The 15,801-nt window shown below is 34.6% G+C and overlaps 1 protein-coding gene across 1 annotated transcript; it reads right to left on the bottom strand.

Annotated features, from left to right (window-relative positions):
* Nucleotides 1–3,328: 3,328 nt before the first annotated feature.
* On the bottom strand, nt 3,329–4,228 carry LOC129222995 (uncharacterized). The gene is made up of 3 exons (XM_054857559.1): nt 4,148–4,228; nt 3,762–4,053; nt 3,329–3,651 (listed from the first exon to the last, which is right to left on the bottom strand). The coding sequence occupies exons 1-3, from the start codon at nt 4,226–4,228 to the stop codon at nt 3,329–3,331; spliced, it is 696 nt and encodes a 231-aa protein (XP_054713534.1).
* Nucleotides 4,229–15,801: the final 11,573 nt, after the last annotated feature.

Below are 15,801 nucleotides of genomic sequence, written 5' to 3'. Positions count from 1 at the left end.
AGGAACTCACTGGATTGCCATGTTTATAGAAAACCCTCAAACTGTTGAATTTTTCGACTCTTATGGTTTGTCTCCTCAAGCTTATGGTCATCATATTACAAGATTTGTGAAGAAATATGAACATGTAAAATGGAATCAAGTACCTCTACAAAGTTTGACTTCAAATGTATGTGGACAATATTGTATTTACTATCTAACAAAGAGATGTCAAGGTTTATGTATGGATATCATTGTGAAAAATTTATTTCAGAAAATCAGTGATTTTCAATTGTATCAATATGTTAAAAAGAATTTCGGTGTAAATATGATTTTTAAGAAATAATAAAATGTTCTTTTTTATTTTTAATTCTGAGTTCGTTTTACTGTCTGTATAATTTTTTGTCATCACACAATATTTTTTTTTTCTTGCAAAGCAATAACATATCTGGATTTTTTTCCTCTTTCTGTAAATAAATGTTTATTCTATTTAATTTTTTTTTTATTGCGAGTATTTTTTTTCCCTTGTAGTCTTTCTTTTTCCTTTTTTTTTTGCTATTAAACTTTTTTTTTTTTTTAATTCTTTGCATTTGACTTAAGGTAAATTTAATTTTTTTCACTTTTATTTTGAAAAATGATTATAAAAAATAGTAACACAATCCACACAAAGTTTTAATTTTCAACTCATATTTATTTAACACAAAATAAAAAAGTTACAAATAATTTTTCCAGGCATATGGTTTTGCATACATTTTCTTCTGTCGATTAACATTGGGCTCGGTTACAGGTGATTTGGCATACATAGTTTTCTGCCTTTTAACAATGGGCTTGGGAACACTTTTTTTCAAATACTTGTTCTGAATAAACTCGGAAGGAAAATTTACATCTTCTAATACATTCAAAAATGCTTCATGTCCAATGGGTCTCGCTTTCCTAGAACGCAGTAAAAAAAGTGACCAAATCTGTAATATTTGAATTTGGTATAGTTTCACCTTGTACCAGAAGCTCATTTTTATCATTCCAGGAAACAGTTGATTGGTTGTTCTTGAGAAACTCTAAAATCTTCAGCGCGTGTTTTTTCCCTTTTTCTGGTGCTGTTTCCAGAATATCTTTCAGAATATCAGGAGGACCTCTTTCTTCGACCATTTCGGATTCCAAGGGTTTTGTAGAAGGAAATTTTACGAATTTTTGCAAAATTTGCAAGTACAACACGCGTTTTTCTTCGTCACCCAGGTCGCGGCGAAGTAAAATGTCATTCATATCCTTGTCCAGTGTAGATAAATGATCCGTAGCAAAGTGTTGCGTTTGATCCTCGGGTAACAACACGTATTTCTTTGCATTATCCATGAATGAGAGACGTTAAAACAGATAGTGCTGCAGGTATTAAAATACTTAGGGAACCGTCTCCTTTTTGAACGAGGATGCGTCGTTTCTTGAACAAGGGAACTTTCTGCTGCGCTAACACTCGCAGAGTCCTTTTATATGGTCTCAGTCTTTTCAAACGTTGTTTACTGAATGGGATGTTGCCGCATAATAAATTCTTACAGCACTCACATAGTGCTTTTATAACACTATTGGGAGCTTTTCTCAACAGCGCAGTACGAAGTTTGCTGTTTTTTAAAAGCCGGAGCTGCTCTAAATTTTGTTGCGCAAAAGATGACATTCTGCTTTCAAATGACGTATTTGGTGGTGTGTACTGTTTATTTATAGAAAATTGGCATATGCAGCCGCTTTTGCCAAAGCACAGTGCTTAAAGTAAGGGGGATGCACAGGACAAGAAACATAACTGTTTTCTAATTCATGAAATTTAGGGCAACCAACATCATTTAAATCCAATACTTTTTTTCCAGATAACTTTTCAAAAAATTTACATTTCTCCAAACCTTTAACGTATATGTCAGTAAAAGAAATGAACAACATAGTCAAAATGTGTCATAGAGCTTTGTAAGGTAACTCGCCGCTTTCCCAAGACAATCCATGTAAATTTCGGATTATCCAAGAATAACTTTTCTGTTTCCTATACGATAATTCTTCCCAAGGTCGAGGAGGTAAGAAGGACCAACGGCCGTGATATTTGTGATTCACAGAGTAAAATGCAAGCTCCTTAATAACATAGCTATGTGGGGCTAATTGAAAGCCCTCAAAATCAACTACAACAGCAGACATGTTTCCTCTTCCTGTTTCTACACACTAAATGGTTAACGAGGCTCGTAAGCGTAATTTATATCTCCTGGAAAAATTCCTGTGCGCATGCGTAAACGGTCATGAGTTTCGGGTCTAAAGTCTAGAAAAAGGTATCCGTACGCAGGACTTGTGGCATCGTTGAATATTTCTAGAAAAGCCTTAACTTTGCCTGGAAACATTTGGCGAGCAAGGTGAGTAATTTGACTTTTATCTCTAGGGTTTTTGTACAGCACTAAATAATGGGAGTTTAAATTAATTGTTCGCATTTCCGTACTTTTATAAAAAATATTTTGAACTATGAATATGCAACTAATATTTCTATGGTGACTTCCTTTCGTAAAAAGTTTGGTCAACCGCGAATCGTTTCCTAGTTCTGACATCAAATCATCAATCACAATAACAACGTCTATTACAGTATTTAAATGAGAGGGGTAACCCTTCTACAAATTCAATACTTTTTATTTTATTAAACAAGGGCTGATAGACTCCATAGCAGTAAATAATCTTCTGAGGTTGAGGCCTAAACATTTTTTCTTCGATTAGACGCTTTACGAAAACGGTTTTGCCAGAACCAGTGGGACCTGAAATCATACAGGTGGAAGGATGTTTCAAGTACGGGAACTCCATTTTGAATGATTGTCTCACACGTATACAAAACTTTATATACCTTTAATAAAAGAGAAAAATATACCACCTTATATAGGAATTCAGTTGTTCTGAAAAAAAGGTTGCCCAGAAAGGGTCTTTTTTCTGTGTGGCCCTGAAAAGGGCCTTTGTTTTTTCGTGGTTTTGGAAAGAACTTTTTTTTTTTTATATGCAGTCTTGTAAAAGACCATTTGCAATATAAGCATTCCAATTCATGTTAATTTGGGTGGCCCTGAAAAGGGCTTTTTTTTAAAAATGTATTTTGATGTAAAAAAAATCTGATGACAGTCTATTTTTCAACGAAAAGGTTTTTTCATGTTTGTATAATAAATACGTTTTCTAAAAGAAGCACGCTCCAAAAGGAACCGTCAGGTAATCATCAACAGAGTTCGATCCGGAACATAAGCAAAGGATAATCTGTCAAAAAAAAAAAAAAAAAAAAAGAAAACATATTTATTGAAACTACTATTTTTAAACATCTATTAGGCAAAAATATTAGTTCAAGTTTAAAATATATATATATTTACCAGTATCCATACGGCAAAGTCGTGAAGTCTTGCTGGATGACGCGTTTATTGTAAACCATCCGATACAATTTTGTTTCAGGTTTGTTGATGATGCGTCTTTTCTTGGGATCTCTCGTGATGATGATGCGTCTTTTCTTGGGATCTCTCGTGATTTTTGATGGGTTATTGAGTGCAATTGTGTCATCACTCATTCCAGATACTAACCACTTTAAAGCATCATAGTTGAGGCTCTTTGAATTTCTAAAATTCAAGGTAAAGCCTCGAACCTTACAGCATGTTTTTCCAGAGGCTGTTTTGTATCCATAGTTCTTTGGGTCGCCTGAAAATTAAAAAAAAAATTAGAGAACACAAGAAAAAAAAAATACATAATTTGCTTCAATGTTGAGTCGTTCAAATAACACAAAATGGATCAATAGAAGATAGTATTACCTGACACAAACGTTTCTATCGTATCCCCATTTAATTCATCCGTGAACTCGCCTAAAAGATTGCCCAGAGCGGGATCATTTGTTCCATTGCTAGCGTAAATTATGGAATCTGTGTCATGATATAACACAGACTCTCCCAACTTATCCATTTCTTGGTAAAGTTTCATCCGAGCCCAAGCAGTTGTGAAGGCAGCCAGGAATATATTTGTGGAAGTGTCTTGCTTCACAAAATTTTCGTTCATTCCCCAGTGCACAGCACATATTTCTTTCGTGGGAAAAAACACATCATTGACCTATAAAATATAAATGGTTAGTTGCGCATACAGTATTATTATTATTAACATTTATTAAAACAACACAGTTAACTTTTTTTAATGTTATACTTACATTTTTTGTCGGATCAGCTAGCATGCTATTAAACTCAGCAAATGAGGTGACATAGGTGAGTTGAGCTTTGTTCCTATTCATACCCCATCTGGAAAAAAAGAGAAAATCCTTTGAGCCAAAGAACTTACGAAAAGAAAAAATTAATAAAATTGGTCAAAAATAGAAAAAAATATAAATATTTACTTACCGTCCCCAGAAGCTATTAAGCGCTAGTTTAGCAACCTGCCTCTTTCCTGGATTCTTTTGGATACTTGATGCATCTAACAGAATTCCTTCTCTTTGCTTGTACATAGAAATGTAATTCGCTTTATCTGCATCTGTTACACATTCTGCTGGCCAACCGCTGCTCTCTTGTTTTATTTTTAAAAAGAGGTTGATGTACGTCTTAAAAAGGGAATCCGACTTCTTTTCGAAATCGTACACCTCGTAGATCTATAGGGGGCAAATAATTATACATACATTTTTTAAGTTAAAAAATAATTTTTTCCTCAAATCAATATCAAAAGGAACAACAAAAAAAGTTCGAACAAATAAAACTTACGTGTGTAATACGATAGCCTTTCTTTATAGCAAGTTTCACCTCTTCGGTGACCCACGTTCCTATCAAAGCTCTTTTCTCTTCCGTATGAGTACAGGGACTCTGGTTCGTCTCCTCTGCACAAGTTCGGCACAGCGGGAACATTAATTTTTTCTGGCACCGGTAGGGCAGAACTGGCAAGTATAATCCCCGAGGTGGAACTACGCGGCATTGTATAAGTCCAAAATATTCATTTATATCCTTGAAATCGCTCGTCACAACGTCTGGATGCCCAACGGGATAAGTACAATATTTATTTACCTGGAAATACAAGTTAAGCATTAACATTTGCATTTAAAAAAAATTCACTATCATACAAATGCATTAGAGAAAAAACACACTTACCCACGGATATAACGATGTAAAATCAACATACTTCGACGGACCTTCATGAAAAAGCTTTGTCGCATTGGTTCGCCCTCCGAAAAATGCATCTCTTGGATTGAGTCTATCATTTAGTGAATGCGATTTCAGGAAGTCCTTCAAATCTGCATTTTCTTTTTTCAGACCTTTGAACTCATGTTCCCATATCTGTACAACGTGAAATCCAAGGTTTTGAATTTTCTGGATAGTGGCATCAGTTTTGACTCGTAATTCACTCATGGTGACATTCTTCAATGGGTGCTTCGTATCTGCCTTGTAACAAACATCACATCCATGAAAAAAGCATCCCTAAAGAAAAAAAATTAGATAGTATTCATCTTTAAAAAAAATAATAATAATAATAACAATACCAATTTATATATATATTATTTTTTGTTTATACCTGATATTGATACACAGTATTAGTTTCTTCGCAATATCCATCCACGGATATTCCAGCAATCTTTTTTTCTCCAACCCCGTTCAATGCATGTTGAATGTTTACCTCTTCCGTTTTAGCTACCCAATCCAGCCATCGAATGCTATCGGTGCTATAGTTTGTGCTATTAACATATCCATGGACAGGGACCATGGCAATTGTGTCTGGCTGTATGTGTTGGCTACGGAAAATAGCCATGCATAACGATGCAATGGTAATGTATCTGAAAAAAAAAGTTCGAGAGGGAAAAAAATTAGATACCTTTAAAAAACTGTTAAACTCTAATTTAACAAAAAAAAAATATTTACACTTACTGGAATGGATCAATTTTTGCTACTTCCATAAACTGCTTCTGAAATTCCATGCAGCATTCTCGTAATATGGCCACATCAGACCTGCAAATAATACACATACTTTAGAAAAAAGAGCGATAATATAAAAAGTTGGCAGAATAGTATCTGAAAATAAAAAATGAGTTACCTGCAGTATGCAAGAATTTCTTCTTGAAAATTAAATGTATTGTTTTTCTGCTCATCGTACCAGGTTAGAAACGCAGCACGTGCAGGCGTTGACATTGAGTCGGGACTGTAGAAGGATATATCCGGCATTTTCCCCACATATTCCTGATTCTCTTTAGTATTAAACAGGTGTGGAAAATAGCCTTTTTTCAATTCAGGGATATCAAAGCAGCCAGGTAGCTTGGAAAGTGCCATTGGTAGAAAATTGAGGGAGTCAATGACACGGACATCCACTGCCTTATGATGGATACACATCAGCATGGATCCATTGGGAATTACTTCAGGGGCAATCCCCTGTTTCAGAAGCCATGCCATTATGAATTGGCCATCGAAGCTGAAACCAAAAGGGAGACACAATATTATTAATAAATAACTACATTATTATGAACCTTTTTTTTAATAAAAGAAAATATCTTACCCCTTCATATTATGAGCTATGGCTGTGTAACCTTTATGCTCCGGCGAAAATAGCCATGAGCAAAATTGTGCACATGCAGAATACCCTTTGAAAATTCGTTCTGCTTCTAATTCTTTCTGTGCTGCATATTGCGCGACAACAAAGTTCACAACATGTTCTCCTGATGTCTGGTCAGTCTCAAAGTCGAAAAAAATAAGTTTTTTGCTTTGTTTCTTTTGTGGTACCCTGCGTAAATAACATCGATGTTCGTCGGCTACAACAAATTGATCGCAGGAAGGACACTTAACAGTACCGCAACGGTGTTGATCTTTTGGACATTTTCTTCTGTGTATGACTTTGCAACAGTCCTTGCATTGGTAAATCTGGTAACGAAAAATAGAATTCATTAGAAGAAAAAAAAATCAATAAAAAAAAGATAAACATACGTGATTATATTACTTAACTTACCAGATCACATATTGAGAGCTGCTGTTTACCAGAAATACTTTTGTGGGCAAGATAGCATTCTTCGGAGCGGCACAGCCTGTCACAATCATCGCATCGCTCTGGTGTATTAGACACACAACATTTTCGCAAACAAATGCGGCAAGAGTTTGCACACCAATGCTCTTCTCTTCTATGGTAAGCGACTTCGCATTCCTCACAATAGAAATGCGTACCATAAAATCCATTTAAGCCTTTAATGACGTCATAGTGTTCATCATGCAGCCACAAATTTATCCGTCTTGGTCTTTCAATGCCCTTGTAGGAAACCTGAATAAAAATAGAGTTGTTAACTTAAAAAAAAAATAAATAAAATTCATTTTATACTTATTATCAAAACATTGAATAAGTCACACTTACTTTCTGCATATTTTCTGTGGCGATAACAACAATTTGGACATTTAAATGCTCTTCGAATTGCGCCACTTCTTTGTAGGTACAAGGCCCTATTCGGACTCCCGCAGCTTCATGCAAAGCTCGTGCTCTGTTCAGCAGTGTGGATCTTCGGCGATCCTTCATGGCATTAATTGCCGTCTCATTTTTTTCCAAATGTGCCAAAGCGTATAAAATTGCTTTGGCACAACATAATCCTTCATCATCCGATGGTATTTCAAGGATCGACTTCTTTCGGTGCGGGTCCAAAGCAGTGTTAATCACTTTTCTACGGCCGGCTCCCACATCCCTCCGAATCGTTACAACATCGGCTGAAAAACCCGAATCAATGGCAATCTGATCCTTTGACTGCAAAACTTTTAAAATTGCAGCCATCACAGTTTCCAGAGTGAGCTCTGATACCGACATCAGCCTTGTCGAAATCGGCTTGTCCAAGCAATCTGCCTGAATGTATATCCGGATGAGATCCGTTGGCCTCAGTCCTTCGTTTGTTCTACGAAGTAGGGATCTAAACAGCTCCCTAACGGAACTCACTGCTGCAGCCATTGGCGTATTTTGTAGCCGCTCTGGTAACTTTTCCAAGCTCACGCGAGCTCTAAAGGTCAACTGGTTCGCCTTGTACTTTTCATTCCATCTCCCTCTAAGCAATTCAATTTGCAAGGCATCCTGCATCTAAATAAAAATAAAAAAAAAACATTTTACTGAAATGTTCAAAATAAGATTTCTTAATTTATTTTGCTAGTAAAAAAAAAAAAAAGCCTTTAAAGTTTACTTACGTCTTGAACGTCACCTGTTTCTTTTTCATCAAGCTCGGGTTCGGCATGAGAAGGACCAGGGATATTCTATAAGAGATTTTAAAAAAAGATATAAAGTTATGAAAAACGCGCATTGCTATAAATACAGTAAATTAATTCCACAGTAATCATAAAAAGAAGTACCTCAAAACCAGAGCCATTTTGATTACTCAACTCAAGCTCATGAAACACTTCCGTTGCTTCAGCAAAAGACTGGGTGTCTGCTCCAATAACCTAAAATAAAATTTCATAACATTCAGTAACTCCGTTAAACATTAAAAATAATAATAATTAAGTTTAAATAAATATAACTACTTACATCGTTGTCATCAATTTCATAAAACTCTTGAGTTGGCTCTCCTATCAACTGTAAAAGAGAAATAAGTTGTAAAATAAACAAACTCGATTAAGAAAACAAGTAAACTCAAGTATAAATTATAAAAGCTAAAAAAAACATATAAAAGTAAATACATGAACAATTAGAAATTTTCAAATACTTACGTCATCGTCAGAATCCCGTAACTCTTCAGCATACTGAAAAGAGAAAATAAAAATTAATGAACTCGCCTGAATATCCTTATATCTAGAATAAAATGAATGACACAAATCTACTTACATTACTAGAATCTTCATCCAGTTTTCTCTTATTTCCTAAAGGCATATTGAGCATGCAACAAAAAACGGGCTACAGAGGGCAACCAAAAAAGCCAACAAACTGTAGCTCAAAAAAAACGTCAACTGAGATAGCCAACTGCGAGAAGTGGTATTTATGTGGTCTAAACTATGACGTATACGATGTCGTCATCAGAAAGCTCACCAATCCCATTAACGGGACGACATGACGTCAACAAGAAACAATCAGCGCCCTCTAACACAGTCATATTGCACAGGGATTTAAATCCTGTTCGTTCTTGTCTAAAACAGAGCCTACGCAATAGAGCGGAACCTGATATGACGCAGTATGAGTCATATCAGTTCAATCGTTCGCTCTACATGTTTATGCAAATCTGGGAGCGACTTCAAATAAGCAATTCATGTTTTAAATTTCATTGGCTTTGACTCACAGAGGGGGAAAAAAATTAAAGCATTTACCAATATGTCTTTTTTTTCTTTATAAATGTAATGATGAAATTTTTGGTTTTTTTTTCTTTCACAAGCATTGTTTTAATTGAAATACATTTTCTAACTTAGAGTTCTTCACGGATTTTATTTTTAAATATCTACTAAATGATTTTGTAAAAATACTGTAAGACAATAAAAACACAAATTTATTCTAAGCAATGATATTTTATTTGGAAACTAGTTGTTTAATACATATTTATAAACTTTCTTTTTTTTTCCTTACATATTTACAAAATAATTTTTATACATAAATACAAAATTTTATTCAAAATATTCAAATGCATCTGCTGGGCATAGCTTCTCTCGGGCTGATCTTAAAACTTTATTTAATTGAGCTTGTTTCAAAAAGGATTCTGTAACATACATTGCAGGTTTCATGTTCAGGAAGGGCTGTTCTTCCCATAGCTTCTCTCGAAATGATTCTGCGATATCCTCTATTTCAATTGTAAAGGCTACCGAATTGAAATCCTCAATGCGGTTCCCCCACAATTCCTCAGCTAACATTGTGGGCTGTTTGAGACCTTTTTCTTTCATGATGCTGCATATGATGAATTCCAACACGTTGAAAAGGTACTGGGTACCTAATCCGCTATCTAGAGATTCAGGTAGAGGGTTCTTGGCTATAGGTGTTTCCGCGATCGAACTGTAAATCGAAAAAAATTCCATTCCTGCAAACCGATGGTCTAGAAGAATATTGGAGATAGGATTGTATTGGCGGATCATTTCCCCCCACTGCTCTGCAGACAGTGTTAGGGATCGGGTGTTCGATTTCTCTGTTTGTGCTAAACGGGTAAACTTGAATTTCGCAAAATCGGAACTCTCGATGGTCAGCTCATGTTCAAATAATGTATGCAGTTCTCTGTCTGTCTGGGGCACAGCTTTTCTTCCAAGGAGGTAGGGAATCCACCAGGGGCGCAGAGTTATGCCTTCGGTCGTAGGGTAAAACTTCTCCCCGTGTTTCTGAAACTTCCTTACATGAAGACTAACAGTTGACTTGTAAGTAGCTGCATACACGAAGACATCCTCACCCATGGGAAACAATCCTTTCGGTATGTTTTTCTCCGTAAAAGGTATCCCAGTTTCTTCATTTTTTGAAGATTTAGCTATTCTTTGCGGTTCTTCACTTTTTCGTTTCAGACTGTTAGAGTTCATCGTGAAATAAAAATGTAGATCTTAGCTCAAGCGCTGTGCAAAGGAAACTGATGTCTGGTGTGAGCTGGAGATCTTATATGCTTGCTGAAATGATCTCTGATTGGTCAAGTTTTCTTTGACGTCATTGATGACGTATATAACTGTTGCTTAAGTAGCAAAATCTTTTGTTCGACATAAAACATGTTAGAACGTGTAGGAACTACACACCAGACGTCATTAAATTTTTGTTTTACAGAAAAAACATTCAAGTCTTTCATAAATAACGTACACATAACGAAGTCGCCATAGAATGGTTGGTAAAGCGCGCGCCAACCATCTATGGTTCCTTTATGCATTAGGGTCTCAGGTTCAAATCCCGCCAGAAACATTTTTTATTGCAAGAAAAAAAATTAATAAAATAAATACATATTCACAAAAAAGTCATAAAAATAATCCGATAGATGGCGCCAGCATTTATTTTCCATAATATTTTCCACATTCCTTTTTTGTTCCTTCGAAAACAACTCTTAAAAAATACATTCGCAATTAAGCAGTTTTATCATTCATTATCACTAGATGGCGCCACCAGCAAATCTACTCAATAAAGTTCACACTTTCAGTTAAGCTTTCTGTCATGGCCCTAGTCTCCGATAGATGGCGCCACTACTGAATGTTATCCATTTAAAGCTTTATTATCCTTCCTTAGTAACTGCCTTCTCCGGTCTACTGGTTAGCGCATCCTCGTTGGGAGCGAAAGGTCCTGGGTTCAATTCCCAGGGAGAGCATTTTAGAATATTACTCTCGTTAATATTTCAGAATAATTTCAATAAATTTAATTAGGCTAATTACCCATTTAAAGAAAACAAATTAATTAAACAATTAAAAAATAAAAAATTTGCATAAATTAAAATTAGCATTTACATTAATTAAGTCATTAAAATTAAGACATGAATCAACATGTCTTATGACGTAGTACAAGATGGCGTCCTTCCAAAAGCGTGACGTCATAGATGACGTCATCATACCCCCATGAAATATTACAAGAAATTGTGTGACGTCATCCTAAAATACCCTCGTAAAAGACTACAAGAAATTAGTGACGTCATCCTAAAATACCCTCGTAAAAGACTACAAGAAATTAGTGACGTCATCCTAAAATACCCCCGTGAAAGACTACGAGAAAATTCCAAGATGGCGGACGACCACGCCCCTTCAGGAATGTTGAGTTGTTTTCCTCCTTCTGCCTACTATAGTGGCAGGGCTACTACTGCTACATTTCAAGGCATTTGTGAAAGGGCATGGGAAAGGGGGTTCTGCTCCTAGTTTCGAAATTAAAGCCATAAAAACGAAAATTTAGGCTCTTTTTGGATCTTGTAAACAATAGGTATACGCTGAGAACAGCAGCATTTAGAGATCGTTCAAGTGTCTGTAGTTGGAATCAAGAAATGATGTAAAAGATGGAGAAAAATTTCGGAAATTAAATTTTTGTTTTGAGGATAGGGATATCTCCCAATTAAGGCCTATACTTCTTTTTCAGTAAAATACATGTGTTAAATTTTGCTATCTTCTCGTAATATTTTTTTTCTTTTTTTTTCCTTAAAAAAATTCCTACAATCACAAGGCTTTGGGAGGGGCCATGGCCACCATGGCCCCCCTCTAGATCCGCCCCTGAGCTGAAGTAATTGCTCTTTATCAAACAGTACCTGGACGACCGAGCCTCGCTCGGCGTTAAAAGAATTATTTTTTTGTCAATTCATGTTTTTTTAAGGTTCAATACTTTTCTAAATATACTTGAAAAACTTGACGTTAACGAAATATTAAGCACTCGACCTTCTTATAATACTAAAGTACCAAACAAAGAAGATTCTGAATGTAATTAAATCAACATTTTGCTTTAAACTATCTGTTACATTTGTTTCCATTATACAATTTTCATTTCAGTAATTATAAAATACTTTGACCTTGGAACCAGTTCTGCTATGGTGAAATCGGTTTTTAACCAAATACTTCCTTTCATACTATGATGCGTTTCACGATTTTATCCCAATTGAGATTTTCTTTTTAAATAAGTACTTTTAGTGTAGTTGGTCACTTTACGCCAGAAAATGCTACATACAGCATGATATCCATCAAAACTGATGATCAGCAAATTATTCCAACAAATGATAACAACTGTCTTAACAAAACATAAACAGTCTCAAGACATACGATTCTTCGAAATAAAATTTAGATGCGTGATTTAAAAAAACATGTTAAAATATTTGAAGTGTAAGAATAAAATAAATAAATAAAATAAAATAGGACGGTCAAGCAATAGTTTCACTTAAAAAAGAAAAAACCATTACGTTTACTTACAATGCTTTTGGTTTTGTTTTCAACCAAGTGTGTTTGAAATAAGCCAAAGTGGCCAAAAGCCTGGCAAATTTTCATTGTTATGGTTGCAAATCGTCTGCCTGATGTGTCAATTCACAGTTTACTTCAAGGCTTAACTTAATTAGACTTTATATTAAAAAACTGTTTTTTGTTTTAAAAAAATCGCGTTTTTACAGAAAAAACACTGATGTAGATGAACTTAGAATGAAAAACTACAATTAAATCCAAAATTTCATCCAAATCGTTAGAGCCGTTTTCGAGAGTCACAGGCAGTTTGTTCTGAGTATTTTTTAACGCAATCGATGTGTCTTAGTTTGCTTTCAGCTACAGAAATTAATTCGTCCCTTAGTAGTATTCTCGAGCTTCTCAAAATAATGTTAGTTTTCCTTATTTCTTTCAAAAAAGTATTAAATGGTGGAAGCGTAAACAAGGAAACTCTGGATTAACAAAATTGGATAACGTTATACCAGGTAAAAATTTTTATTGTTTTGTATGAATTTGTAAGAATATGAGTTTTTTTTTAATCTTAAATTAATTTAACTAATCATATTTTACAGCAGCATTTAGTTGGAATGGACAGTATGCAAAATATTTTCTTGAATTTATTATCGTAGAACAAAATGAAAAATGTTTAACCGAGAAAGAATTTACTTTATTCCTTTTATTCTCAGCTGAAAGGTTTCGCCAAATTTGTTTAGGGTTATAGTGTTAGTATTGTGCGAGCAAAGTAGCCTTGGCGAGATTTCGCGTTTTTAGTTAAACCATTTTTAATTTTTATCACGAGTGGAATAAAATGATAGTAAGATTACAGAATTCGACAAGTAAAAAGAAATAATGGTCAATCAACTGAAAAGAAAACTACCACCATATATAAACTGTGAGTACACATTTTATTTATTTTATTCTGAGTGAATTTGAATAAATATCAGTTTTTCAATTGGATGAAAAAAAAAAAAAAAACGAACTTAACAACATTGACTGGACACTTTTCCTTAACCTAATTCCACATAAATGATTTAAATAACCTTTGTTACTACAGTATCCTACTGAAATAGACAGTATGCAAATAAATTTTCTTGAAAATATTTATCGCAGAACAGATTGAAAAATCCAGAAAGAACGTTAAGAATTTGAACAATAAAAAAATAAAAGTTCGCCAAAAATCTGTTTATAGGGTTATGGTTTTAAAATTGTGTGAAAGAATAATGTATCTTGACAAGATTTCGCATATCAGGTAAATCATTTCCATGACGAATGAATTAAATGCATGATTTCTTTGGATATCCAATCATATAGTCATAGAAATAAATTATCTAGTGTTAAACGTTACTCTTGACAGTCTGCCACGTATGTGCACTATGTGACAAAAATGTCAACAAATGCCGGAAATGTCACGAAACTGAACTTAATATGTACTAATGTATAGAAAAAACGGTACAAAATGAAAATGCCGTTCGAAGCGAACCAAAAATTTATGAATTCCGAATTCAACATCGTGAAAATGGCTGCTTCAGAACAACTTACTGTGTGTTCTGCATTAATTGTTTACTTTCGTAATACTTTTTGGTTTCTAATCTCTTTCTATATGGGTCAGAATAACCAAAAGACTTTGAAAAATCTTTTCAAATGAATAAAGCGAAAAAATCATACATACGAACAAAAATCACAACACTTTTAGCATTTTCTTCGTTACCACATGCGTTCGTTTTAGTTTTTAAGTCGGCCATTAGACAGTGACTGCAGTGCCCCCTATAGTTCGTTGGAGTTGCGAATTAATTTCTCCCGAACTAATTGATATTTCGAAAAATCCTTTCTTAATGGATACTTTCGTAATTATGTGGACATGCCTGCCAAATTTCAAGTCTGAGGCTTCAGCGGTATAGGCTGTGCGTTGATATATATATGTTATCTCAGGACATTGATTTTTATATATTAAGATTACTGAATAAATACTCCATTGAAATAGTTTTATAATCGATATACACATAAGACAAACTCTAAATTCAAAAGCAGAATAGAAGAATCAATAGTCGGGACCCATTCCTTTTTGACCAGTCAAGGAATCCCGTAAAATTTGAATGGGCTCCGATTGTTGATCCTTCTATTCTGCTTTTGAATTTAGAGTTTGTCTTATGTGTGTATCGATTATAAAACTATTTCAATGGAGTAGTTATTTAGTAATACTTAATAAAATTTCTAAATTACTGGGATTATATTTTTTTCTTTTTAGTTTTTTTAGTTTTTACGCAGTCGGGTTTTTTGTCTTTATTTAATAATTATTTTTTATTTTACCTTTCTTAGTTAATTTTCATTGACTTAGTTATTATGATCATAAGACGAAAAATTTTCAATCTTGTCATTTTATTGAGAAAGTTTATATCGTGAAGGTTATTAAGTAACTTCCGGTGGTCTAAACTACTGATTATTAGTCCCTCTAGGGATCTTAGTCGGCTTAAAACTACATATGCTTGACCTTTAGCAAAAATGCAGCGCGAACTTTAGTCAACCACAGCTATACTAACAGCACATAAAAAGCGTCAGTCAAATGGTTCTCCCAAAACTAATAAAGCCCGTCAAGACAGTACACGTCGCAAAACGCAGTACCCTGAATCACGACAAAAACAAATGCCACATGTTAGAGATGAAAATCGAATTAGTAGACGTAGTGGACAAAAAAATTCAGGCAGCGAAAACGCTACCTGCATTTGTCTCACCACGCAGGTAGCGTGCGACACGATTCCGAACTGACAATATAGCGACTGGTTGTTGATATGGTGAATTTTGATTACTGTCATGTGTTTAGTGACACTCCCACGGTTAAGACAAATCAATTGACGTAATATTTATGAAAATCGGCCAAGGCGTTTAGCCTGTATAACGCCACATAGGAACAAATATACATACATAGACTCATAAACACATTACCCTCCTTTGCGTCGCGCAAGCGCAGTCGGGCAATAAGGTGCTAAGGAAAACATTTCATAACTCAAGTTGAAAGTTATTTTTTTATAGTTTTCATACCTAATATAATATATAAATAATC

This window comes from Uloborus diversus, chromosome 5 (genome assembly GCF_026930045.1).
Source record: "Uloborus diversus isolate 005 chromosome 5, Udiv.v.3.1, whole genome shotgun sequence".
Taxonomy (NCBI): Eukaryota; Metazoa; Arthropoda; class Arachnida; order Araneae; family Uloboridae; genus Uloborus; species Uloborus diversus.
This window is presented reverse-complemented; position numbering and strand designations above follow the sequence as displayed.